This window comes from Macrobrachium nipponense, chromosome 35 (genome assembly GCF_015104395.2).
Source record: "Macrobrachium nipponense isolate FS-2020 chromosome 35, ASM1510439v2, whole genome shotgun sequence".
Taxonomy (NCBI): domain Eukaryota; kingdom Metazoa; phylum Arthropoda; class Malacostraca; order Decapoda; family Palaemonidae; genus Macrobrachium; species Macrobrachium nipponense.
The window spans coordinates 22,801,662-22,829,356 of NC_061096.1; the positions used below are offsets into that span (position 1 = coordinate 22,801,662).

At 46.0% G+C, this 27,695-nt stretch overlaps 1 protein-coding gene and 1 long non-coding RNA gene across 2 annotated transcripts in view; both read right to left on the reverse strand.

Annotated features, from left to right (window-relative positions):
- LOC135208481 (uncharacterized) overlaps window positions 1–27,695 on the reverse strand; it is a 260,778-nt gene that overhangs the window by 145,477 nt on the left and 87,606 nt on the right. The window lies entirely within an intron of this gene.
- The window catches only part of LOC135208873 (DNA-directed RNA polymerase III subunit RPC1-like), a 195,208-nt gene that overhangs the window by 115,625 nt on the left and 51,888 nt on the right, over window positions 1–27,695 (reverse strand). Inside the window, exons 4-6 of the mRNA XM_064241460.1 lie at window positions 25,541–25,647; window positions 24,567–24,700; window positions 23,669–23,840 (exon numbers count right to left, since the gene is read on the reverse strand). Of these exons, the coding sequence (XP_064097530.1) occupies window positions 23,669–23,840; window positions 24,567–24,700; window positions 25,541–25,647 (413 nt within the window). The remainder of the gene's footprint in view (window positions 1–23,668; window positions 23,841–24,566; window positions 24,701–25,540; window positions 25,648–27,695) is intronic.

A 27,695-nucleotide genomic window follows, 5' to 3' on the forward strand; every position in this document is an offset into this window, starting at 1 on the left:
AGTGAAGAGAGTGAAGGAGAAGTTTTCCCCAAAGGAAGACTTCTATGGTGATAACAGGATACCGAAGACGATAGTTCAAGCCAAACTGGATGTTCCCACCCGTTCTTCTCTATCCCGGGGTTGGCCGCCTGCTGAGGCGACGGACCGTCAGGTGCATCCAGGCTGAGCCCTTCCCGAGATATTCTTCCTTCAGCAGCAGTGCTTTTCTCGAATGCTGCTGGTCTGGGACTGTCGCGTCAACCCTGGGTACCAGCGACTCGCCACGAGAGCGATCGCTGGCCTGGTGGGAGTCACCTGGGCAACTCCCACCAGTCTTCCACTCTGTGCCTGGGTCCTGGTGCCGAGCAAACTTGATTGCCTGGGTCTTGGCTGCACGGTCACCCACAGGTGATCGTACAATCGGTACCTCTCGCGAACGAGAGGCCGAGACGGTACCTGGCGTCGAGGAGGAACCTCTGGTGCCAGGAGAGGAGGTATTGGTGTTAGCCGGTACCCCTCCAGTCCCCGTCATCTTCTTTCTTGCGGAAGGAGAGACGGGCCCGTTCCTGAAGGAACAGGAGGACCAGCGTTAGCCCCAACTGTCCCACCGGAGTGGGACAGACCCTTAGAGGTCTCTGAGCGAGACTTCTTGGGGGGCAGAAGAGGCTACCTTCTTCTTCTTCGCCTGGGGGTCTCAGAAGTCGAAGTGGAAGAGGCGGCAGAAGACGACGGTGACACCTTCCTCTTCTTCCTAGACTTCCTCTTAGTCAGTTCCTCAGGACAACCGACAGGTCCTCCATTCAGGACGGAGTTGGGGCAGTTGCCGAAGCAACAAAGCCCAACTGCACCTGTCCGGAGGGACCTGCGGGAGTAGCAGTGGAGAGAACGCTTCCTCGAGGAGGGCTACAAAACTCCTACCTGGCAGGTGAAGCGTCTGCCACCCCCGAGACTGGTTGATCGCGCAAACACGACAGTCGTCTGGGTGGGGTTGTCTCTGAAAGAAAAGGATTAATTAAAAGAGGGCTGGATGGCCTGCCGCCACCAGTCTCTGCATGCATGGACCCGCGGGAACGTTACGTCAACCCCGGGCACCGGACGATCGCTGCGAGAGCGATTGCTGGTCTGGTGAGAGTCACCCGAGCGACTCCTACTATCCTTCCGCTCCGGGCCTGGGTCCTGACACGGACAGCGAACTCCACAGTCTGGACCCTGGCTGCACAGTCACCCGTAGGTGTCCTAACGCTCGCAAGCGGGCGGCCGAGACGATTCCCGGTCAGGAGGCGGAACCTTCGGAACCGGGAGAGGAGATATCAGCGGTGGCCGGTACTTCCATGGTCCCCGTCTGCTTCCTCCCCAAGGAAGGAGAGACGGGCCCCGTTCCCGAAGGAACGGGAGGACCAGCGGAAGACCCACCTGTCACTCCGGAGCGAGACAGACCCTTAGAAGTCCCATGACGAGAATTCTTGGGGGGGGGGAGACCACCTTCTCTTACAGCAAAGCCTAAAAGTTGAAGGGGGGAAGGCATGAAGATATGAAGATCTCGAAGAGGAGGATGATGACACTTGACGAGCTCTCTTCCTCTTCAGTTTCTCCTTCTGCCAGAGTTATACCATCAGGAGTAGATAACCTTACAGGGCAGCGCAACAGCTTCGTCAAGTAACATAACTCCTGAGGAGTAGTGGTAATGAAAATGATTATCAGCAGGGGATCAGTTCACACACTCAAGGATCGGTACGCAACATGCTACGAGTCATAGGTACAATTCCAAGGTTAGGATAACCAACACGAAAAGCATTCAACCAATACTGCTGAAAACACAATCACCACTGGTCTGTAAAATAAGGAAAAAAATATTAAAGTAATGAGGATACTCCTCACACATCCAAGGGCGCCGCCCTCCAAAGTGAGAGGAGATCCCCCAACATCAGCACTGCACACCCATCCTTCTACCTTCTTCCGATAGTAAGTGAAAGGAAAAAGAGGAGAATTTACCATAACAACAAAACACGGACAAACCTTGAAGTTCCCTTGGTAATTCCCAAGCGTAAGCGTAATTTCCAGATGAATACATGTCCCGTTACAGGATCAATATCACTTACGTTAAATAAATGTCTCATCCTCACGATAAATACATATCTCGTCCTCATGCAGGTCGGAGCCAGTGTTAAAGGGCGAAAGAATGTAAACATGTTGGCATACCTTAGCCGCCAGCTCTTAACACAAGTAGAAGGGCGGTTACAAAGGCTATTACAAAAAGTGGGTTTGTATATTAATTGAAAAACCGAGGACATACCTTTGTTTAGTATTAATATCAAACACTGTATATGCATGATTATTTAAATACAAAAAATAAACCAAAAGGATCCCACCGGGAAAAATGATTAACGACCAGTCAGCTGGAGCTCACAAACACACGTCTTCCTCGGAAGACGGCCGAAAGTAAAATGACAATTTGTCCAAAATTGCATTTTTTCTAACTATACAAACCTGAGGTCCTTTTACAATAGGAAGGTAACTAGCGGCAGCTGGATGGTCGTAAGCTTTCGAACAAGGGAGTTCGGTAGTTAACTGCTTGTCCGACAGTGCGCGCGCCGCATGACTGGGAGGAGAAGAATCACTTTTGCTTTAGGCCCAAGCAAAAAATGCAGAGTGAGGGGTGGCATGAGGTGGGACTATGTGTAAAAGGACCTCAGGTTTGTATAGTTAGGAAAAATGATATTGTTAAGATACAATAAAGTTTTATACATACTTACCTAGCAGATATATACTTAGCTATAGACTCCGTCGACCCGACAGAATTCACAACTCGCGGCACACGCTACCGGTAGGTCAGGTGATCTACCATTCCCGCCGCTGGGTGGCGGAATCCCAACCATTCCCGTTTTCTGAGCCAGATTTTCTCTTAAACCTGTCTCCTGAGGGGAGGCTGGGTGGGCCCTTAATTGTATATATCTGCCAGGTAAGTATGTATAAAACTTTATTGTATCTTAACAATATCATTTTTATACATGCGACTTACCAGGCAGATATATACTTAGCTGATTGACACCCTTGGTGGAGGGCAAGAGACAGCATATATATAAACAAAATTCTAATAACGGGAAAACAACAATTGTTGTAGGATATCAATCCTTGGTTCTTACCTGTTTGGGCTGAAGACTTCATGATTACTGTCATTTAGTCTGCCTGCCTCAAGAGCTTCAGTGAGGTAAACCACCTATGACCGAACAGCCCTTCTGGATCATGTCAATGGGGGCTAGCCCGCTTACGCGACGGAACCTGCATGGATCGTACCAATGGGGCTTACCCGCTTACATGGCAGAGCCTGACCTGTATCTTATCAATGGGGGCTAGCCCTCTTACATGACAGAGCTTTAGGCTTTACATAATGCACAACGAGGAGACCAAAAGTTAATCCCGCACACCTGACCTCTCTAACCATGTCAAATCTAAGAACTGAAAAGGGTTCTTCCTATACCCTCTTTCAGTCAACCATAAAAACCAAACACCATAATGTTAAAATTACTCTAACCTAACTAATTAGGATTAACCTCAGCTCCTCCTCCCAGCACTAAATCCGCGGACAACATAATGCTCCCAGTGAAAAGCACTTCTCATAAGTAACTCTCACATCCTTTAGATAGTGAGAGGCGAACACTGAGTTACACTTCCAATACGTGGATTCAATTAGATTCTGAAGGGACCACGTTTTATGAAAAGCCATTGAGGGTTGCTATGGCCCTCACTTCGTGTGCTTTTTACCCTGAGGAGTTTAAATTGTTCTTCACCACATTTAAGATGCGCTTCCTTAATAATGTCTTTAATGAAAAACGTAAGGGCGTTTTTTGTATTTTGTCTTGTAGGATCCTTGACCGAACACCAAAGACTTTCCTGCGTACCTCCCAAAAGAGACTTTCTTTGTAGATAAAATTTTAGCGCTCTTACTGGACAAAGGGTCTTTTCCTTTTCCTTCCCCCGTAAGAGAAGAGAGTGCCTTCACTTCGAAGCTTCTAGGCCACCGGTTTTGATGGGTTTTCGTTCTTGGCTAAGAGAGGCTTAAAAGAACAAATTGCAGCCTCCTTCTTAAACCCCACTCTGCCTCTAACGCTTGAAGTTCACTCACCCTTTTTGCCGTGGCTAAGGCGAACAGGAATAGAGACTTCCTTGTCAAATCTCTAAAAGAAGAATTATTGGAATGTACGAATCTTTCAGACATCAGATAATGCAGCACTATATCCAAGTTCCAACTGGGATTTTTATTATTCTGACTTTTTGAGGTCTCGAAAGACCTAATAAGGTCATGTAGATCCTTATTGTCTGACACATCCAGACCCCTATGCCTAAACACCGAGGCCAGCATACTTCTATACCCCTTGATCGTAGATACAGCTAGGCCACACTTTCTTCTAAGGTAAAGAAGAAAATTTGCAATGTCGGTTATAGAGGTACTGGAAGAGGATAGCTCATGCGTCCTGCACCATCTTCTAAAACACTTCCCACTTCGACTGGTACACCCGTAATGTGGATGGTCTCCTGGCTCTTGCGATTGCTTTTGAAGCTTCGCGAGAAAACCCCCTCGCTCTAACGAGTCCTTCGATAGTCTGAAGGCAGTCAGACTTAGAGCGGGGAGGTTTTTGTGATACCTGTCGAAGTGGGGTTGTTTGAGAAGATCGCTCCTTAGAGGGAGCGATCTGGGAAGATCCACTATCCACTCCAGCAACTCTGTCACCAATCTAGGGCTGGCCAAAAGGGAGCGATCAAAGTTAATCTCGTTCCCTCTGAGGAGGCAAACTTTCTTATTACTTCCCTACCAGTTTGAAGGGGGAAAAGCGTACCCGTCTATTCCCTTCCAGTCCATGAGGAGCCCGTCTATCGCTATTGCTCTTGGATCCGCGATGGGGGAGCAATAATTCTCCAACCTCTTGTTCCAGTTGGTTGCGAACAAGTCTACGTTCGGCCTTCCCCATAACCCCCATAACTGATCGCACACTTGAGGGTGGAGAGTCCATTCGGTGGGGAGACTTGGTCTCTTCTGCTTAGCAGATCCGCTCGAACATTTCTCTCTCCCTGAATAAATCTCGTTAGAAGAGAGATCTGCTTCTCTTGCGCCCAAAGCAACAACTCCCTCGCTGTCTCGTAAAGGGAGAATGAATGAGTTCCCCCCTTGCTTCCTGATATATGCTAGGGCTGTCGTTGTCTGAATTGACCTGAATGATCGATCCTAAGATCTGTTTCTTGAAAGTGCAAGAGAGCTAGGTGAATGGCTTTCAGTTCCTTTTTGTTTATGTGCCAGGACACCTGAGCTCCTTCCCAGGTTCCCGACACTTCTTGCGAATCCAACGTTGCTCCCCACCCTACGTCCGATGCGTCTGCAAACAACGCTCGGAGAGGGCTCTTTATGTGCAATGATATTCCTTGACCGAGTTTCTTCGGATCTAACCACCACCGAAGATCTTGTTTGACCTTGTCCGTTATCCTGAATGACTCTTCGAGGTCCTGGGAACTTTGATCCCAGTTCTCCTTCAGATAATACTGAAGGGGTCTTAGGTGCAGTCTCCCTAGGGAAACGAACTGCTCCAACGAGGAAATGGTTCCCAGCAAACTCATCCACTCCCTCGCGGAACAATGTTCTTTCCCTAGAAATCCCGACACCTTTGTAAGGCAGCGTTCTATTCTCTCTGTTGACGGAGACGCTAGAAAACCCCGAGAATCCATCCGAATCCCCAGATAAACTATGTTCTGCTGGGGATCCAGCTGGGACTTCTCGAGGTTGACTAGGAGTCCCAATGACTGCGTCATCTTTAATGTTATCGAAAGGTCCTCCAGACACGATAACACACTCGATAATTCTTCCATCGTGACAAATTCGGGATCTTGGGCTCTCTTCGCAAGGGCTCCCAAAGCCCAGTCCATAAAATTAAATACCTCGAGCGTCCTAAAGAGTCCCTTTAGTAGATGGTCCAGTTCACACATCCCCCAAGTAGCCTTTGCTGATAGTAAAGCGCGCCTCCTTGAAGAATCTACTAAGGAAGCGTAATCTGCAGTCTGCCGATGAAGGCAGTCCCTAAGCCCATAGGTTCCTGGGTATCGTACCATCTTCCAGGTTTACCCGTCAACTTTGAAGGAGGGCATGAAAAACAGTCTTGCCCGCCTCTCTTTTATTCTTAAGCCATTCTCCAAATCCTTTGAACGCTTTTTTCATACTAAGGGCTGGACGCATTTTTACAAATGAGGATGCCTTTGGAGACTTCGTGCTCGATAGCAAAGATCCTGGAGAGGGCGGATCCGCTGGTTGAAGCTTATCTCCGAACTCCTGCAACAACAACAAGGACAATCTCTTATAATCAGAGACTACTACATCCACAGGTAATTCTTCATCCGAGACTTCTTCTAAGTCTCCGGCTGCCGGGATCCTTTCGGAGAAGAGCGGTTCTTAGTTGTCGAGGGACTTCTGTCAAACGAAGAAGAACGTCGTCCGAGTGACAAATCCTTGCTACTACAAGGCGCAATCGAGTTCTTAAACGCACGAGATCTTCTCCTCAGGCAACCTGTTTCCTACCAGGTGAAGGGCTTCTACTCTCCGAAGAACTCATAAAGTGCGAAGGGGTCTTACTCTGACCTAAGCTCGTACAAGGCGCCTGGCGCCTACTCGACTCCTGGCGCCTACTCGACTCCTGACGCCTGCTCGACTCCTGGCGTCTGCTAGACTCCTGGCGCCTACCCGACTCCTGACGCCTGCTCGACTCCTGAAGCCTGCTTGATTCCTGGCGCCTGCTTGACTCCTGGCGCTTGTCGTGACTCCTTGTAGGCTCTTGACGCCTCTCACAAGACTCCTGGCGTCTGTAAGGCTCTATACGCCTGTAATATTCTTGGCGCCTACTAGGCTCTGTCAACTCTATGTTTCTCACAAGCTCCTGCTTCTTAGGCTCTTGACGCCTATCCTGATCCTCAGAAGAGGAGTCCGACTCCTGACTTCTCCTAAGAGACGTAGCTGACCGCTTGCTCTGCGAGCGGCTACCGCTGGGAACTTTCTTCCTATAGATAGGAGAGGATCGTTTAAAGGGAGAACGAGAGAGTCTCTCCGAGACGAGCGCCTGCTAGTGTGAGAAACTTCTCTCCTACCAGGAGAAGACAATTTTGATCTCTTCACTGGAAGGGAGGAGTCTTTCCTTCGAGACGAATCCTTATGTAGAGCGCCTACCAAGGAGGATATTTGCTCCTGTAGATTAAGCAGGAAAAGCTTTGTCGGATCTTGAGGCGCTGGAGACGGTCTTCTCGCCTCTTACTAGTCGAAGGAAAATCCTCTGGAAATCGCTCTGGGCTTGAATCAAAAAGCGTCTCCTTTCGGCGCTACCCACGATCTCTTCAGAGGACGAGACTTCGAAGCAGAGCTCCATCCACGCCTGGACGAGGAGGAGTCCGACGCAGAAAAACACTCTTCCAGGATGCCTTTTCTACGGCTATCCAAGGCAGCCTGGGTCGTTACTTCAGGGTCTGCCGAAGGGACGCCTGATCGTTGGGGATGCTCCACATCCTCCCTGCGGCTTTTGACATTCCTTCCTCCCCCCTGGGTCCTGCGGGAGTTTGGAAGCGGTCTAGGCCTAGGAGCAATGCGGAGCCGATCAGACGCCCCCTCCACTGCACTGGGGTCACTGTATTCACTGACACTCTTACCTTGTGTTTCCATGGCTTTAAGCTGCTCCTGAAGCTCCCTGATCGAGGATCTCATTTTTTCCATTTCTGAAAAATGAACCCTTAGATTCAACACAGGAGAAGGGGGCTGAGGTTAGGGAGAAACATCATCTGGTTTGTTAATTTCTGATTCAGGCTCAAAAGAACAAGATCTACTGGTGCTTCTAGCTGACGCTTTCCTAGCTCTATCCTTCTCTCTTTTCTTAATATAAGAAGCTAAATCCTTCCATCCTTGCTCCGAAAGCCCTTCACATTCAGTACAAGTTCTATCAACCGCACATTCAGAACCTCTACATTTACTACAAAGCGTATGAGGATCTACCTCTGCTTTAAACAACCTAGTTCTGCATTCTTCCCTTGCACAAACCCTAAACTTAGGAGTTACTTTAACTTCAGCCATCTTAATAGAAAAAACCAAATCCAAATCCTAATCCAGTCCAAAATAAGCGTATGCCAATCCCGAGAAGAACAAGAGTACTTTCACCAAATGAGTCCAACCAATTCTCGGCAAATGAGCAGAATTCCAATCAGGAGAGACCAAACAACAGTTGTTGCCGGCCTCAGCGACAGAGAAAATCTGGCTCAGAAAACGGGAATGGTTGGGATTCCGCCACCCAGCGGCGGGAATGGTAGATCACCTGACCTACCGGTAGCGTGTGCCGCGAGTTTTGAATTCTGTCGGGACGACGGAGTCTATAGCTAAGTATATATCTGCCTGGTAAGTCGCATGTATAAAAATGCAATTTTGGACAAATTGTCATTTGTTCTGACACGGGATACAAACCTTTCGGTCCTTTTACAATAGGAAGACTTACTTTTTGGTGGGAGGAATCTGAGTCTTATGTGAACAGACAGGTGTTCGCCCAACCTTGGATTGCCTCCCTGGGAGTAAGAGCGAGGGAGGGATCCAAGCCTCTGTCCGATTGATCGGGGTGTGCACCGCAGGATCAATTGTCAGACCTCTGGACCAAATATTAAGAGAGAGGCAAGCGTATCTCTTAATATACCAGCAAGCAAGAACTTGTTCCTCTTTGCAAGAGGCAACATAAAGTTATGGGTTTGTCTCTTGTTGGCTTCCACTTCCCCCCCCCTTGTTGGGGGAAGTGGTGGATATTCACTCCTATCCCTAGTGAAAGGGATAGGATGGGGCTCTGTCATATAGCTCACCTGCATCTCGTCCTCATCCAGCAGGGTGACGACCGTAACCCTCTGCCCACAGTTAGAGGGGGAGAAAAAGATGGGAAGAGGAGCAAGTCACTCTCATTCACTCATCCATTCTTACAGTCACACCAGGACTCGATGCTGTTTCAGCCTGCGAGGGTCTGGGTTAGCTACACAACGTGTTGAGCAGCCACAACGGGTCCCAAGGAAAAAGTATCCAAGGACCTGTGGGCAATATCCTGAAGGTAGAAGGAGGTGAAGGTGGTCTGGTTGGCCCAGACCCCTGCCTTCAGGACCTGCGCCATGAAGAAGTTCTTGCGGAATGCAAGGGAAGGACCAATACCTCAGACTTCGTGGGCTATCGGACGAAGCGTACGGATGTCGTCCCTACCACCAGTCTCGTACGCCCTCCTGATCACCTCACGCAGCCAGAAAGAAAGCGTGTTCTTGGATACTTCTTTCTTGGTCACCCCGGTGCTAACGAAGAGGCGTCGACACTCAGGCCTGAGGTGTCGAGTTCTCACAGGAAAAAGCAGCATCTCATCCGAATCATTGTTGGTGTAGTCCATTAGGGAAGGGATTGTGAAAGACTAGAACCTGTCGTCAGGGATCGACGACTTCTGAGTCTTCGCAAGGAAGTTCGGGACGAAATCGAGCGACGCAGATCCCATCCCCTGGAATGTTTCACATCGAAGGACAGACCATGAAGTTCCCCTACTCTCTTTGCCGATGCCAGGGCCAACAAGAAGAGGGTCTTGAGGGTCAGATCCCTGTCTGACGACTCTCGGAGTGGCTCGAAGGGTTTTCGAGTCAAACTCCTAAGGACGAGAGTGACGTCCCACTCAGGGGGTCTGAATTCCTTGGGTGGGCAAGACCTTTCGAAGCTCCTCATAAGCAAGGAAATCTCGAACAAGTTCGAGATGTCCAATCCCCTCAGCTTTAGGACAAGTGCCAGGACGCCTCTATATCTTTTGACTGTGGGGACTGAGAGGAGCTTTTCTTTGCGAAGAAAAATGAGGAAATCCGCTACCTGCTAAGAGTGGCTCTGAGAGGAGATAGACCCCGTCTACGACACCAACCACAGAAGACAGCCCACTTCCCCTGGTACACAGCTGCAGAGGACTGTCTGACGTTTCCAGCCATCTCTGTTGCTGCGCTACGAGAAAAGCCTCTCGTTCGCAAGAGATGGTGGATAACAGCCAGCCGTGAAGATGTAGAGACTGGACTGCTTGGTGGTACCGTTCTACGTGTGGCTGGGCGAGAAGGTTGTGCCAATGGGGAATCTCTCTCGGTGCTTCTGCAAGCAGAGCCAGCAGGTCCGGATACCAAATGGCCCCACCAGGATCATCCTGAGATTCGGGGTGGCCAGCACTCGGGTGATCACCTTGCAAATCAGGCTGAACGGGGGAAAGGCGTAGGCGAAGAGGTTGTCCCACGGGTGTTAAAGAGCGTCCTCTGCAGCTGCCCATGGGTCCGGCACAACCGAGTAGAAAAATGATATTGTTATGATACAATAAAGTTTCATACATACTTACCTGGCAGATATATATGATAAATGGCCCACCCAGCCTCCCCGCAGGAGACAGGTGGAAGAGAAAAATCTGGTTCTAGAAGGTAATGGTTCCTATTCCTGCCACCCAGTGGCGGGACGGTAGATCACCTGACCTACCTACCTGTAGCGTGTGCCGCGAAATTCGAATTTCTGTCGGAGAAGACGGAGTCTTCGCTAAGTATATATCTGCCAGGTAAGTATGTATGAAACTTTATTGTATCATAACAATATCATTTTCATACATTCAACTTCCCTGACAGATATATACTTAGCTGATTGGCACCCTTTGGTGGAGGGTAAGAGACAGCTATTCACTGATTAGACAGGTAAACAACATACGTTGTAGGTAATAAATAAATAAAACCTTGGTTCCTATGTGTTTAGACGAAGGGTTGACTTCCTAGCTATTGCTAGTAGTCTGCTTCGTCTCAAGAACCTCAGCGAGGATGTGACCTATGGCTAAGAGTTCTTGTAGATCTGTCAATGGGGTCTTATCCACTTACTCGACAGAATCTAAAGGTCATTTGTCAATGGGGTCTTATCCTCTTACATGACAATACACCTATGCCTAGTGGCATAATTAAGGAGCACAACACCGATCCCGATCACCTGATCCTAACACGAGGGTTAGTGCTTAATTTGAAAAGAGTTATCCCCAAACTCCTTTCAAACAACCCAAAGAACAAAACACTATGTTAAAATAAAAATTAAATCACTTAGTTAAGGATCAGTTTTGGCTCCCTATCCCAGCAACGTATCCATAGACACGTATAACCAAGAGAGAAGGATCTCTCGTAGGTCAACTTGACCTCCTTCGTGCTAAGGGAAGTCAACTCCTGAGTTGCATCTTCCGTAAGTTACAGCTAATATGTCCTTCACGACATATTGTTATGGAACTAACAAGAATTCATAAAAGCTCGCACTTCAAGCGCTTTTAATTCTCAGCTGTTTGAAGGAATCATCAAGTTATTCATGAAGTGCTTAGCGATCACATTTGTTTCAAAGAAGAAGACCAGGGCTTCCTTTGAAATGGATCTCTTCTGGATGAAGCCTAGAGCCTGGCTTGCGCCTGGCTGGGGCCTCGCGCCTGGCTGGGGCCTCGCGCCTAGCGCCTTGGCTGGCTCCTCCCCACTTGCTGGAGTTTCGAGCTTGGTAGAGTCTTGAGGATGTCTGGCGATGTCCACATCGGACACTCTTATCTGTCCGATTTGTTCGCCTCTAGCGCATCTGTGCCAGGTTGTAGGCCTGCTCTTTCTCCTCATCAGACAATGACAGTGGCGCTACATTGTCCAAAAGTCCTGAACATCCACAATAGTAAATCACAAGACTGGAGAAGGGTGGAAGAAGTTCTTCCCCTTTAAGCTTTGGCCTCTCCGGCAAGGGGAGGTGATTGTAGTCAGCTACATCCAGTAGACGATAGGATATCTAACCGTACGAGAGATAAGAGTCTTCCTCCGAGGAGGGTCCTTCTTGAATACTTCCGTTGCTCACGAGATCTCTTCTTACATATTGAAGGGGTTTCTCGTTGCAGAATCTTCCCTATCCTTGTCCGAAGGAAGGGAAGAAGCCTGGAAGTCGAAGGAGACTCCAAGCTGAAATTCGGAGGACTCCTAATTTCTAGCTCTTTATTGTATCCCTCTGAACACCTTCTGGGAAACATTTCGAGCCGTCATCGCATTCCAAAGACTCTGTAGGCAAACGTTTGAACCATTCTACTGTAGATGAAAACATAAGTACCCTGCCTGGACAACGAAACCTCTATCTGAAAACATTGAATCAGGAATAGGGGGTTTTAGTTCTTTTGCCAGACATACTATGCTGGCAAGAACCCATTGCCTAGTCTCCATAGAATCTGATGCGAGATTCCAATGCTCAAAAAATTCACTTGTCTTCTTGGTCGTTTAGGACCAAGAGAAACAAAGAATTCCCTCATAAAAATTTCTCAAAGAAGTTTGATGAGGAGCAGTTCCATCTTGTCGGAACATGGAATCTGTGGCCACAAAAAAGATCCCATTAGAAGTACATGATATCCTACTCTTGTCATATTGAGGTATCGTATAAGATCCCGAAGATCTTAATCCTCTGCTATCTCCAATTCCCTTTGTAGAGACAGAGTATAGCCTTTTACTGCGTTCTTTGATAGCAGATATATACAAAGGTGATTCTTCCCCCTGAAAGGGAAGAAAAAACCGCTATGTGGTTCACAGAGGTATCGGAAGAGGACAGTTTCCTCATTCCCTCTAGCATGATCTGCAGCAATTCTGTCTTGGCCATGACTATTGTAATTTACCTTGAAAAAATCCTCTCATTCATGTCCACTTCTGGTCAGTCTGCACGCAGACAGACTCAGAGTGGAGAGGTTGTTAAGGTCCATTTATAATAGATGCTGATAGAATATCCAGACTCTCTTGGAAAAGACTTCCAAAACATGCTGTGAGAAGAACATGACCTCTGTGAATCCAACCTCTCTAAGGCCAAAATGAGGCATAAAGTATTATCCTCTCTTTCTTTGATGCCCTATATCTTAAATTCTGTAAAGAATTTATATTTATGGGAAAAAAGACTAAAGTTTATTCCCCTTTCTAAAAAATAAAGATGGCGTATATTGCTACCTCTCTTGGTTCGAGGAAAAGGAAGCAGTCTATAGGAAGCCTGTTCGTCTTCTACCTTGCTAAGAGATCTATGAAGAAGACTTTCCGCAGGTTCTCACAACTTTTTCCAATAAATGTTAGACATACGTTAACAGTTATTATCATCGATCGAGAAGGTTCTCACGGACATGCAAAATCTTCCATCGATACTTTCCCTGTCTGTTTTCCAAATAGGTTCTCTTTTGTTAACGCGAACAGGGGTGAAAAAAGAGATTCTCGATGCTCTTTGCGATATGAGAGAGTTGTGGAATTGGCCTAAGTGATTAAAATAAATCATTTCATCGTTCCTTGTAAGCGACCCCTTTCTGATTAAATGGGTAACGAAAACAGGAACGAATCTTGCCGTTACCGAGCCTGCTGTCCAAGAGGCTACTGGACTCTTAGGTTAATAACTCGCTAAAACGAGAAAATATCTTGGATGGTGCTTCTGGCGCATTGCGCCAGGTTGGCGCTTCCTTCTAATTCTTTTTAGGTTATGTGCCAGAACATTTGTGCCTTTATGGTACCCGACATGTTAATTCCGTTCTTAGTAGGAAAAAACTTTTATATACGTAGTATAGTCCATTCAGGGAAACAACTTCTGCCACGAAGAGAATGTTTCCCATCCGACTCATACAACTTCTCCTGAGCAGGTACTCTAATAAGCCATGCTTTCGTAAGCATGAGAGCATTATATAATATAATGTTCTGCTGTGATAGAATCCTTTAATAATGTTACCTACGGTAAACAGCATTGAAAGGTTGTAATATCTCTTATTGAAAGCTTCTTAGCAAAAGGCAGACAATATTTTATTTATGTTAGCTTAACTATCCCCCTAATTTGAGGCTAAGACCGCGATTGTAGGGGAGAGATACGGATAGTTATTCCATCCCGCAGGAGAGAGAGATGTAACCGACCGCTCATGACCGACAACTACATGGTACTGCATTGGCCTAAGCGATAGCAGTCTCCGTTAGCCGTCTGGCTACTCCATTCAATAAAGGAATCTTATAAAATTATTATCGAACTTCAGGAAGTTCTTATTAAAGCATATTTAAGCGAAACAAGACTTCGATAAATCTAGAAGCTAAGCAGGTGTTGTCTTAACAATCCCTTTAAGTGTAGTCCTTCCTAGGAAAGTCCTAGAAGGATACTGGTAATTGAGTTGCACAGGAAAGAAGTAACTACAGTATGTGTTTATGATTTGACCGTATCGTATTCTCATACAGCAGATACTCTACTACCTTCTACTATCTTCGTTCTTTTCATTAATAGAACGATAGAAAGAGTATATATATCTCCTTAAGGAAGGAAGTTAATCCAGGAACTCTTTAAATCTTCGTGATTTCCTCATAAATCGCGGAAGAGACAGAATTCCTGTTCATCTCTAGGGTTTACGGAAGGAAGTAGATATTTCCTATCAGCCATCATACCCAAACGTCGATGAGATTCTTATTAAGAAAAAACTCCCAAAGCTCTTGCCTCCTCATAACGAGGGAAGAGCATGAATGAAGGAGAGAGTCCGCATTGAGAGGAACTGCCTAACACAGGAGTCTTCTGAATAATGAAAAAGGGCTTCTCTTAGTATCAGAATCCTTCTGACAAAAGCAACGGCTGCCTGTGCGACATCTTGCACCTTTGCCAGGGGAAAGTTGCTCAAGTTAAAAACTCAAAGAGGAGCCTCGCGACTGACCTCTCTCTCAAAAGAAGATTTTGGAATATTCTGGCGCCTGGATCCTTGCGCCTAGCGTCTGGATAGTTCTGCGCGCCTGGAATGTTCCGCACGCTAGAAAGGAGACTCGCTCCTGGAATGTTCCGCTTGCGTGGAAGGTCCCGTGCGCCCTGATAGTTCCGAGCGCCTACTAGTCTCCTTTTAGGAGCCTCTTGCCCGTAAACGTTCAATGGAAGGATCCTTCTGATTGCCACTCTACTATAAGGCTCCTCGGTCTAGCCGTCTGTTTTCTCTTTGAAGGCGCCTTGCGCCAAGAAAAACTTTCTGGAACGCGGCTCGCGTTTGTCTGTAAGAACGCGGCTCGCGCTAGTCTGTTGGAACGCGGCTCGCTGCTGGCTGTTGGAACGTGGCTCGCGCTTGCTTGTGCGAATGCGGCTTCCTGGCTGGCTATTCGCTTGTAGTCCAGTTGGCGCTCAGTGTTCTCTTAGTTTTCAGAGAACGCGCTAGATCGTCCGAACTCCAAACATGTACATTCTTCGTCTTTTCGGACGTAAGATGAAGAAATGGAAGAAGAGACGCACTTTTTGAAGGATGCCTTTCCAATGGCTATCCCTGGCAGTCTGGGACGTTCTACAGATCCTGCCGAGGGGACGCCCGATCAGAGGGGATTCTCCATAACCTCCGAAAGGCTTTTGACTTTCCTTCTCCTCTGGGCTTGTGAGCTTGGAAGAGATCTAGGCCTGAGAGCGAGACAGAGCCGATCGGATGCACCCTCCACTATTTTAGGACGCCTTTCCAATGGCGAACTTGGCAGTCTGGGACGTTCTACAGATCCTGCCGAGGGGACGCCTGATCGGTGGGGAATCTCCATAACCTCCGTAAGGCTTTCGACTTTCCTTCTCCTCTGGGCCAGGGAGCTTGGAAGCGGTCTAGACCTGGGAGCGAAACAAAGCCGATCAGAACGCACCCTCCACTGCACTGGGAACACTAAATTCACTTCTTACCTTATAAGAGCTCGCATTTTGAGCTACATCCATTTATCTTCAAATTTATTAATTTGTAGATTCTGTGGAGTAAGAAGGAGATGAGGATGCCAAAAACTACTATTACTGTTAATACTCTAACTGCTCGTTAGCACAAGAGCTATTAAAGTTTCTAAAGGAAGCGTAAAAAGTTATATGCTTTTCTGACTTCCTAAAGTGGGAAGTTAGAGTTTTATATTTCCTCAATCAAGTTCTAACACTTATTACACGTATTAATGAATAAATATTAATATTTCCCTTTCTTGCAAACTATATGAGTGTCTACCAAAAACTTCGGTAGTTACACTTCATAAATTCTTCGAAATTTTCGAAGTCAATTTTTATTAAAAAGTTAATAAAAGCGTATGCCGAACCAAAGACCAAGTACTTCCCTGCAAAAGACAGCCCAGAAGATCGATGACGATGAAACACGAAAATCAAGTCAGGAGGTACCGCAAACGTTTGTTTACAATACGGCGACAGAGAAAAATCTGGTTCTAGAAGGTAATGGTTCCTATTCCTGCCACCCAGCGGCGGGACGGTAGATCACCTGACCTACCTACCTGTAGCGTGTGCCGCAAAATTCGAATTTCTGTCGGAGAAGACGGAGTCTTAGCTAAGTATATATCTGTCAGGGAAGTTGAATGTATGAAACCTGGAGTTTTCTGTTGTGCCGGGTGGCGAACAGATCCACAACTGGATGCCCCCACAGGTTGAAGAGCCTTTCCGCCACGTCCTGGTGTAGAGACCATTCGGTCCCTATCACCTGATCCCGACAGCTGAGCATGTCTGCTACTACATTCCTCTTGCCTGGAATGTAGCGGGCTGACAGCTCTATCGAGTGAGCCGTGGCCCACTCGAGCACCTGCACAGTCAACTGGTGCAACGGGAGAGACACTAGGCCCCCCACTTTGTTGACGTAAGCCACTACCGTGGTGTTGTCACACATCAACACCACTGAGTGTTCCATCAAGCGGTCCTGGAACTCTTGGAGAGCGAGGAACGCTGCCTTGAGTTCCAGGACATTGATGTGAAGGTGCTTGTCGTGATGGTCCCACACTCCTGCAGTCAGCAACTCCTCCAGGTGTGCGCCCCATCCCTCGTTTGATGAGTTTGAGAACAGCAGCATCTCCGAGGGGGGAGTGCGTAGAGGCACTCCTCTTAAGAGGTTCCTGTCGTCCAGCCACCAGGTCAGGTCCTGCCTTACCTCCTGCGTGAGGGACACGGGGAAGTATGGTGAATCCCTTGCCTGTGACCAACTCTCCTTTAGTCTCCAGTGAAGAGACTGCAGGTGAAGACGCCCGTGAGGGACTAACTTCTCGAGTGACGATAGGTGGCCGATCACGACTTGCCATTGCTGAGCTGCCTGTTCCTGCCGAGACAGGAACCGGTCGGCTGCCTCCCTGAATCTGCTGATCCGCGAGTCTGCGGGAAAGACTCGCCCTGCTACCATGTCGATCAGCATACCCAGGTACTTCATCCTCTGCTTGGGTTCGAGATCGGACTTCTCGAAGTTCACCACGATCCCCAGATCGCTGCAGAACTCCAGCAGCAACTGCGAGCGGGAGCTCGCCAGGACTAACCAATCGTCGAGATACCTCATAAGACGTATCCCGGACGAGTGGGCCCAAGCAGACACCAGAGTAGTGAACACCTGTGGGGCGGTTGAGAGACCGAAGCAAAGTGCCCTGAATTGGTACACCGTCCCGTCGAGGATGAAGCGGAGGTACTTTCTGGAGGATTGATGGATGGGTATCTGGAAATACGTATCCTTCAAATCCACTGAAAGCATGAAATCGTTCTCCCTGATGGAGTCCAGCACTGAACGTGCCGTCTCCATCTTGAACCGAGTCTGGCGAACAAATCGGTTCAAAGGAGAGAGATCTATCACCGGGCACCAGGCCCCCGTAGACTTCTCCACTAGGAAAAGGCGACTGTAGAAGCCTGGTGATTGATCCGTGACGATCTCCACCGCTCGTTTGTTCAGCATGGTCTTGATCTCCTGTCGTAGAGCTCCGTCCTTTGATGATCCCGGGACGTATGTTTGCAGATGGACCGTGTTGGAGGTGAGGGGTGGCCGAGAGTCGAAGGGTAGTAGATATCCCTCCCGAACGACGTCTACTACTATCCAGTTCTCAGCACCGTAGCGCTGCCATGTTGCCCAATGGCTCGCCAGGCACAACCCCCCTTCCGGCAGCAAGTGAGGGGGAACGCTGTCCCTAGTGTTTCCCACCTTTCTTCGACTTCTTCCCTGTCCCCCCTCGTGAGAAGGACTGGGAGGACGGCTGATGACGACCTCCTCTTGCAGAAGTAGAAGCCAGAGTCTTTCCTCGGGGCTTCGACAGGGCAACCGTCTTAGCAGCCGAGGAAGCGCTAGCCAAACTCTTAGGCTTGGCCGCAGTTCGAGGCTGCCCAGAAGCCTTCGAAACTGCCTGGTGTACCAGGCGGTCACTGTCATCAGTGCGCCGCCTTTCCACCGCAGCGTCCACCATCTCTCCTGGGAAGAGAGAGGAGGAACTCCGTACCGGTCTGTTCCTTAGTCCAAGTGCCGCCTCTCGCCAAGCCGCCCTGGATACTCAGGTAAGGACTGCGTCCCTACGGCGAAGTACCAGGTTGGCCCACAGGTTTGCCGTCTGATGGGCAAGGAAGGAGATGGCCCTCCCCCCAGACTGACAAAGTCTCCTGAAAGCCACATCACCCTCAAGAGGAGTATCCCCCGAGTTTGCTGCGACTTTAGACACTGTGAGGGACCACAGGTCTAACCAGGAGACGGCCTGGAAAGCCGCCATAGCGGTGGATTCCAGGCCCAGTGCCTCTTACTGCGAGAACCAGAGGTTCTCTGACAGGAGCTGCTGCAGAGACACACCCGGAGTTAGCCTGGCTAACTCTGGGTTCACCTGTTTGGGCAGCATTGGATCCTCAGATGGCACATAAAAACGCCGCTGTCGCAGTAGAGGAGGAGGAAGTAGCTTGTTCGACCTGCCAGACTTCAGCAAGCCGTCTTGTCCGGAGACGAGAGACTCGACCTGGTCTAAAACAGAGTCGGCAAGCTCTGATCGCGGCAGACCTACCGTCGGTCTGGGTTCCTTCTTAGGACCCCAGAATGACTCAAGCCGGGACGTGGGCTCGGATGGTGGGAGCGGCGATCCTTCCCCGAGATCGTTGTGCTAACAAATCAGCGCAATAACCTTGGCAAAGTTCCTCTGAATCTCGGGAGTGATTGCATCTTGTGGAGTAGGACCGTCAAGTCCCTCGAACAAGAGCAGCTCCTGAGATCCTCCCCGTTCAAGAGGGGGAACGGCGACAGACCCCTCTCGGTCTCCTCCTGTCACTTGCGCGTACGACCTGGTCGATCCTAAGACCGTGCCTGGCACGTACGGCATCATGAAGGGATCATGTGGGGCGCGCCCCTCACGATCACTCCTCGGTGTCTCGCCCTTCCCAGTGTAACCCGAGGAAGTTGAAGGCACGGGAGAGGCAGACCTGACGCTCCCCCCTCGCTCACTGGCAGAACCAGTGTGCTTGAAGGGCTGCGGGCGATCTCCAACCCGCGGTGGGGATCGAGCTGCAGGCCTGGTCGTGCCGTTCCCCTGGGGGAAACGGCTGAACCGAGAACAGTGGCCCCGATCTCGAGCGTCAGAGGAACTGCTGCTGGTCGCCCTAACCGTCCGGTCCCCATGGGAGCAGCGGTCAGGAGACCTGCAGAGACCACTGTCGCGGCGAGACCGGTGCATGTCCTCACAGCGCGTCGAACCACTGGCGCCAGCGATCGGAGGGATCTCTTCCCAGCCTCAACCCATGGCCGGTCTGGGACCATCACGTCAACCCGGTGACCGGCTGGTCGCTACGAGAGCGAGAGCTGGCCTGGTGAGAGTCGCCTGAGCAACTCTCACCAGCCTTCTGCTCTGTGCCGTGAACCTGGCACCGAGCGAGCTCTGGCGTCTGGTTCTTGGCTGCACGGCCACCAGTAGGTGACCGTACACTCGGTACCTCTCGCGAACGAGAGGCCGAGACGGAACCTGGTGTAGCGGCAGAACCCCTAGCACCAGGCGAGGAAGTACCGGTGTTAGTCGGTACCCCTCTGGTCCCCGTCTTCTTCCTTACGGAAGGAGAGACGGGCCCCGCAGGAGGACCAGCGGAAGGATCCGGTGGGATGGGCCCTGAGAAGTTCCCGAAGGACGAAGGAGTCTTCTTAGGAGGGGAGGAGGCAGCCTTCTTCTTCCGCGGCTGGGTAGCCTTGGAAGTCGAAGGGGAAGAGGCGGCTGCAGACGACGAAGAAGACGATGAAGACGACGACGACACCTTCCTCCTCTTCCTCTTCTTCTTCGTCAGCTTCCTCAGGACAGACGTGAGGTCTAACATCCAGGCCGGAGCCGGGGCTGCTGTTGCCGAAGCAACAGGGCCCGGACACACCTGTCCAGACAGACCAACGTCTGGGGCAGCAACACCGTAAGCAGGGATGACGTCAGCAGGTACGGACACAGTGGGAACAGCAGGAACGGCAGGAACAGCCAGCACAGCATCGGACACAGGTACAGCAGGCATGGCAGGCAGCACAGGTAACACAGGAGGCGGGGCAGCAGCCAGCAACAACCTGGGTACCGGCGGCAGGTCCAGGGGCGAGCTTTTAGGGCAGCGGAAGTCCGGTCGAGGCAGCACGGCAAACCCGGGTGGCGGCGGCACGCCCCTCCTTGGTACAGCGATCGGCTCCTGCACAGCGGCTGTAGGCGAGACAGACACCACGTGCGACAAATAAACCAACCCGGTGAGGAGGGGCAGCGTACCCTGGAGTAGACAGGGTGGTAGTAGTTGTGGTCACCGTTCCATGGGTGACCGCTCCAGACCCCGCCAGATGATGAAGCAGCCCCTGTACACTCGGCACGCCCTGCAGTCCCAAAGACGCCCACACCTGACTAAGGTCATCCCTCACGAACAAATGGAAGACCCCGAATACAGCTGTACGTCGGGGTACCGAGCGCCCTCCTCTACGCTCGACGGATCGGGCGAAGAGAAGGACCTGGATACGCCCCCGAAGGGGAAGGTGCCATATGCGGAAGCTGAGCAGGGGGCAAGAAAGAAGACGAAGTGTCTGTTACCAAGGGAGTTGAGGGAGAGCTTTCCGATGACTCCTTGGCAGGTCTTCACTTCTTCCTGCCCTCGTACAAGCCCCACTGCACCTCCGACCAATTAACACATACAACACAAGGCTCGGCACGAGAGCATTCCCGCCCTCGACACCGAGCACAAAGGACATGAGGATCGATCTCAGGGAAGCTTCTAAAAATCCCACATTTACGTCCCTCCACCCCGGGGCACAGTCGCCGGGTAATGGAAGGGCACGGAGATTCCTTCGATCCTTGGTCCATTTCACTTGTCAAAACAATAAATGTATATGAAAAAATTAAAAGAATACTTACAGTTCACTTTTACACACACACAAACAGTAAGAGATAATACAAATATCCAGAAAGCACACGACGATGAAGCGGGCAGAGAGCGATGAAGAGCACGTCTACACACCAGCAGGCCGAAAGCAAAAGTGGTTCTTCACCTCCCAGTCGCGCGGCGCGCGCACTGTTGGACAAGCAGTTAACTACCGAAAGCTTATGACCATCCAGCTGCCGCTAGTTACTTTCCTATTGTAAAAGGACCGAAAGGTTTGTATCCCGTGTCGGAACAAGTGGAGTGTTTACATCCGGGCAGGCTAGCCTGCCCCACGGTAGTTACTGCCTAACCATCTTGTTCAAGATTCAACGGCAGTAATTCCAGCTACGCCGAAAGTATATTCCTATTGTTAAAGGACCAAAAGGTTTGTATTATGTATCGGAACAAATCAAAGTAACTTGAAGAAACCCCAATTGCCCAGCAAGTGTACACATTGCATAGCCATTTGTAGTACCATAATTGAGAAGGATGCATTCACTCTGACAGTTTTGTATTAACCAGGGTATTGTTCAAAAACATTTATGGTATGAAATCTTTATCACATAAAATAAAATAAAAATTTGTATTTCATGGTAAATATGTATTTAAAATCCTTCAAAATGACTTGAGTCATCGTCACTTGAATTAAACAATTCATCAAACAAATTATCATTCACGGTTTCATCATAAGGATCCCAGTTTGAATCTGGTGAATCAACTGCAGGTTCGTTGTCACTTTCAAACAGATCATCCTCTGTGCCATCCATTGCATTAGATATTCCGCATTTTTTGAATGACTTTATTACACTCTTTTTTTCACATTATCCCATGATTTGACAAAAAATTCACACACTACATCCAAGGAAGGAGCACACATTGTTCCACCTTTTGTAAATGATTTTTCTCCATGCAACATACAATTGTTCCATTCTTGTCTTCCATTATCTTTAAATGGCTTATTTAAACCAACGTCTAGTGGTTGTAGCAAAGAGGTCAAACCACCTGGTATAACTCCCATTTCAGTATATTAATTTTTGCTCATCTGGCTTTAGTATTCTCTGTTATGACTACGAAACATATCCCAAATCAATAGACTTCTATCCTTTTTTAATCCACCTGGGCGTCTTCCAAACGTTTTCTATCCAAAATTTCACACCATTTTCCTCCATCCAACCCTTTTTGTGAATATGAACAAATACCCCAGTGGGAAACTTTAATTTAGGCATCGTTTTCCTCTTGAAAATTACCATGGGACTCAGTTTTGTTCCATCTGCCATGCATTATAAAACTACAGTGAATTTTGTCTTGTCTTGGCCTGTACCTCGAACTTGCACTGTCTTTGTACCTTTTACATCTACAGTTCTGCTACCAATCATATCAAAATTTAAAGGAGTTTCATCCATATTACCGATACACAATAGAGGAAATTGATATTTTTTCCTCTTTTCAATAATATATCTATGAAAATTGGTAACCTTATCTGTAAGGTCTTTCGGTAGCTTTTGAGCCATTTTCGTTTTTTGGCGTACACAAGGTTATGTCTATTCATGAAATGACTACACCAACCAACCGTTCCTTTAAAATCCTTACTTTTGTCTTGGTTGGATTTTGCCCATTTTAATGCATAAGATCTTATCGCATTTCGTGTGACTATATATCTATCCTGCCTTAGTGCTACTATCCACTGTGAAACATGATCTTCTAACTCAGGCCAACGAACGGTTCCTCTTCTCATTGCACATTTACCTTTCGATATTGTTCTTAACTTATCTTCATTTTTTCTCCAGTCTCTAACTAATTTCTCTGCCAAATCATAAGATCTTGCTGCAGCACAATTGTTTGTTTCTTTGGTAAGTTCAATTACTTTCAGTTTAAAACTGGATTCGAATTTTCTTCGTTTTGTCGGAGGCTCCATGGGTGCGTTAAATATAAAAATAGCTCTTTCTTCTGCTTGTGTTTTCCCTCAAATGAGCCTGTTTATGCCATAGAAGGACCAATGGTCAAGGAATATTCCAACATAATAATAAAATACCGGCACGTCGTTGTTTTAACAACCCAATCAAAACATCAACTTGAGTGGCAGTTTGTACATACATATATACGTAGGCTGCTATGCAGCGTTAGTTAGCGCTTTGTTTGTTTACATTACACTCGAGTAACATATCTTTCGTTTCATCATTTCTAATCATATTTGCCAGTATTCATCTTTTATACATTACACAGATTTGTTAATATACCGAGTATATTACCTGTATTTCATATGGTAAGTAGAGCAACATATGTACCGTAATAACATTCAGGTTATTTTATATGATACGTTTTACCCTGCTGCTTATTTTGAGCGTACGGTTGGCCTCACATTTTATAGGTCGACTAATACACCCGATATTAATTAAAATCATAAAAGTTTACTCAGAATTGGGGGGTCGACTTATCTTCCGGTCGACTTATAGGCCGAAATATACGGTAATCCACCTACAATAATACTGGCAAAATTTGCACTTAACTATTAAATTGAACACATACAGTACTTACCATGGATAAGTCATGAGGCACAGATATTTCAGAGTTTATCAGGAATGCAACGTGGAGCTGTAACGCTTCCCATGAATCTTGGATGCTTTGTACCTTTCCAGCACTGCGCTTATTCAAAATATTGCTCAAAAATACAATTTCTGCTAACATAACTGTAATGTCGTCTTCATTTCTGGAAAAAAGTAAAAATCTCAGCATACTGATTTTTATTTGCATCTTGAAATACAAGTTTTCAATCATTTATATATAATTAAATAAATATTTTCAAGTAATTTGCATTTTCAGATATAAAAACTATTTTCAAGTAATTTGCATTTCCAGATATAACAAGTTTTTTTATTTTATTTAGGAGAATCTCTAACATAAGTGGAATTATAACAAAAGAATCTGATTTCTACATCTAAACATAATAAAATTTATCTTAATATTTTCACATCTAATCCTATATGAATAAAAGCAATCACCTTTTATATATGCATCTTGGTCTGTTCTAGCAAGCAATCAGCCTCATAAAAGCTAAAAGGGAGACAGCAGTCAGTCTGTCACCCATTCAATGTCAACCCTATGTCACACAGTAACTTATGTGGAATGCAGAATACATACTTTTACCTAGTAGTTTAAACTGATCAAATATAAATATTCATGAATCCACTCTATTTAGAACTTTGTATTTGAATCAAGGGTAACACAAAAAATCATGGGTAACACCAAGTTACAAGTTACACTTTAAAATACTACTGCATGCACAAGTTAAGGAAAAATAGATTTTAACAGCTTATAACAAAAAAACATTCTAACAGATTATACTTAAGACAAAATCTACTAAATTTACAGATTAAAGTGTGATCAGATGGTTTACTCTACTAAAGCCCCTCATTCTTCAAATCATTCAACTTACGTTCCTGCTTTTAATTCTGATATCACTGATGGACGTATGCAATTCGGAGGTACCAACAATCTTGTTAGAATCAAATCTTTAGGATGAGAAAAACGCTGATCCATGCACAGTAGTGGAAGATCCACAAGAGGAATCTGAAATTTATATTCAACAAAAAGTCATGTCTGAAAAATTTTAATCTTGAAATAGAAGAAATATAATTTCCAATTAAATCATTTAATGAACTTTAAACCCACAATTACTGTTCTTTAGCATTTAATCTAAACACATATTTACCCATATCTTTATTTCCAATCAATCATTGTATTTTAGGAAATTCACTGTTCTTTGACAAATTAAGACAGTGTATGAATCATGAAATATTGTTTTCTATTTTTTTATAATAAACTGCATTCCTAAATGCATACCTCTGGATTAAAAAAATTTTGCTCATTTTCTACAATGATGTTCAGGAGTGAAAAGAAAAGTAAGTAAAAGGCAAAAGGTTCTTTACAACTAGTGATAATTCTTCACTATTTTAAATGTGACCATGATTCAAGACAACAATGTAATTAAGAAAAGTATCAATGTCTTATTTTTGTTCAACAAAGCTGTTGTTTCTAAGTGGTCCTAATTAACTTCAACACCCTGAGGGTGCAATTCCAAAACCAGCCAGATTGTAGTTTACTGAAAGAGCAAGTTTGCACAAAACCACTGATGTATAATTGGTATTAATAATAAAAAGGTTCTTAAGCTGCAAGTCAGGCATAAATCAGGCTCCCCTTATAAAGCATAAGCTTACAAATACTACATAGGATACATATACAGTATAATCATATGGCCACAAATTGCCACTATGTATACAGTAAACGAACATCAATCTTAATATTCTGTCTCTGGCACTTCATTCATTTTTTGTTCCTATTAGCTATACGTACATATTTGGTATCTCTTAATTTTACTTAATGATTAATTCAAAACCTTTAAAAACTTACCCTTTCAAAAAGATCTAGAACTTGACTAGGGTTGAGAAACTCCACAACAGTTGCTGATAACTGAGATTCAAGGTCCTTGTTGTATTCTAAAGCAGTATCAAACTGAGCTGTAATTGGATGACAAGTTAAATATTACATTAACTGCAATACCAAGTGCAGTTAAACTGACTTTCAATTATCAATCATCACTAACATAAAACTAACATTCATGCACCAGACACTGTAGTTTTTTGTCAACCCAGAGAAGACAAGTGACAGTAGTTCTGTGCATGTACAACCTGGATTCACAGGTGAACAGGAAAGACCTACCTCACTTTTCATGTAATCTAGTTTTCATATGAGAGATATAGATTTCTAAGGAAAAATCAATAATGATTTAGAAAATTTAATTTTTTTTTTTTACCAAAAGCCAATCACTCCCATATAACTCTAACCGCCATTTAAATAGGAGGGTTCAGGGTAAAGAAAATGGTTGATGGCCAGCAGGATCATTTCGAATTCTTGGTGAAAAGGATAACAATCTGATGGGAACAGGGAGTTACATATACATGGAAGAGTCTCTGAATTGTAACAAAGTTACACATAAAGGATTAATAAAACCCTCTCTAACAAGATGCTCTAGCTTTTACCTTCATGAATACAATGCTCCTAGCATCCTAAGAGTAGTCAGTGTTGACAACAAACCAAAAACTAGGAGCAGAGCTTGTTATTAGATTTTTACTTCCCTCGGTCCCATAATCCTCTTATTGTTGAAGAGGCATGCCATCCAACCTCCAACTTTTTTGTGCTAAAAGTAATAAAAATCATATTTAATACCATGAAACATCAATCATGAAAAGGCAAGAGAGACAAACCATCAAAAAGGGAAGGAAGTCATAGCAACTATATAGACAAGTTATGAGAGTCAGACTCATGATGTTGCCCTCAGGTTCCCCCACCCCTAACAAGGGCACATGATTTTGAGACGGACACCAATATGCTGGAACCCATCACCCATGTAATACTGTATAGGCAAAACCTGAATAAAGTTATAATGATGTCAACAGCTTACGTAAGTTTATTACTGTAATTCTTTGTGCAACTCTTTTTCAGACTGCAAGTAAATTACAAGCCTACTATGGTGACTTCAACTTTCAACTGACATTGATAACATTTTGTATATCTCTTTACACATGTTAACCCTTAAACGCTGAAGCGGTATTTTAAAAATCGTCTCCCGTATGCCGGCGGCGTTCGCGAGTGAGCGCCGAAGCGGAAATTTTTTTTTTTTTTTTTTAAATCACAGCATGTTATTTTTCAAGATTAAGAGTTCATTTTTGGCTCCTTTTTTTGTCATTGCCTGAAGTTTAGTATGCAACCATCAGAAATAAAAAAAAATATCATTATCATATATAAATATTGGATATGACAGCGCAAAAAAAATTTTCATATATAATTGTATACAATCGCGCTGTGAGCAAAACGGTTAAAGATAAAGAGTTAATTTTTTTCATTGTAATGTACACTAAATTGCAATCATTTTGGTATATAACACATTGTAAAAAGATCAAGGCAACACAGAGAAAATATTATCACAAAATGATGCATGAATTCGTAATGCACGGACGTAAGGAAAAAGTTTATTTCATAAATTCACCATAAATTGAAATATTGTGCTAGAGACTTCCAATTTGTTGCAAAATAAAGGTAAATGATTGAATATTACTAGAATGTAATAGTTTTAGCTTACAATTGCGTTTTTCGACCCTTTCGGTTGAGTCAAAATTGACCAAAGGACGAATTTTTTCTATTATCGTTATTTATATGAAAATATTTCAAAACTGATAAAAGCTATAGCCATAGGTTGGTTTTTGTTGTATTCTACATGAAATTGTGCACATTTTCATATATAAAACTTTATGTAACGGCTAATTTAAAATGGTGCAAACATTACGACAATCGGACAAAAAAATGTATGATTTTTTCGGTAGAGTTACCGCATGGACGTAAGGAAAAAGTTTATTTCATAAATTCACCATAAATCGAAACATTGTGCTATAGACTTCCAATTTGTTGCAAAATAAAGGTAAATGATTGAATATGACTAAATGAATAGTTTTAGCTTACAATTGCGTTTTTCGACCATTTCGGTCGAGTCAAAGTTGACTGAAGGTTA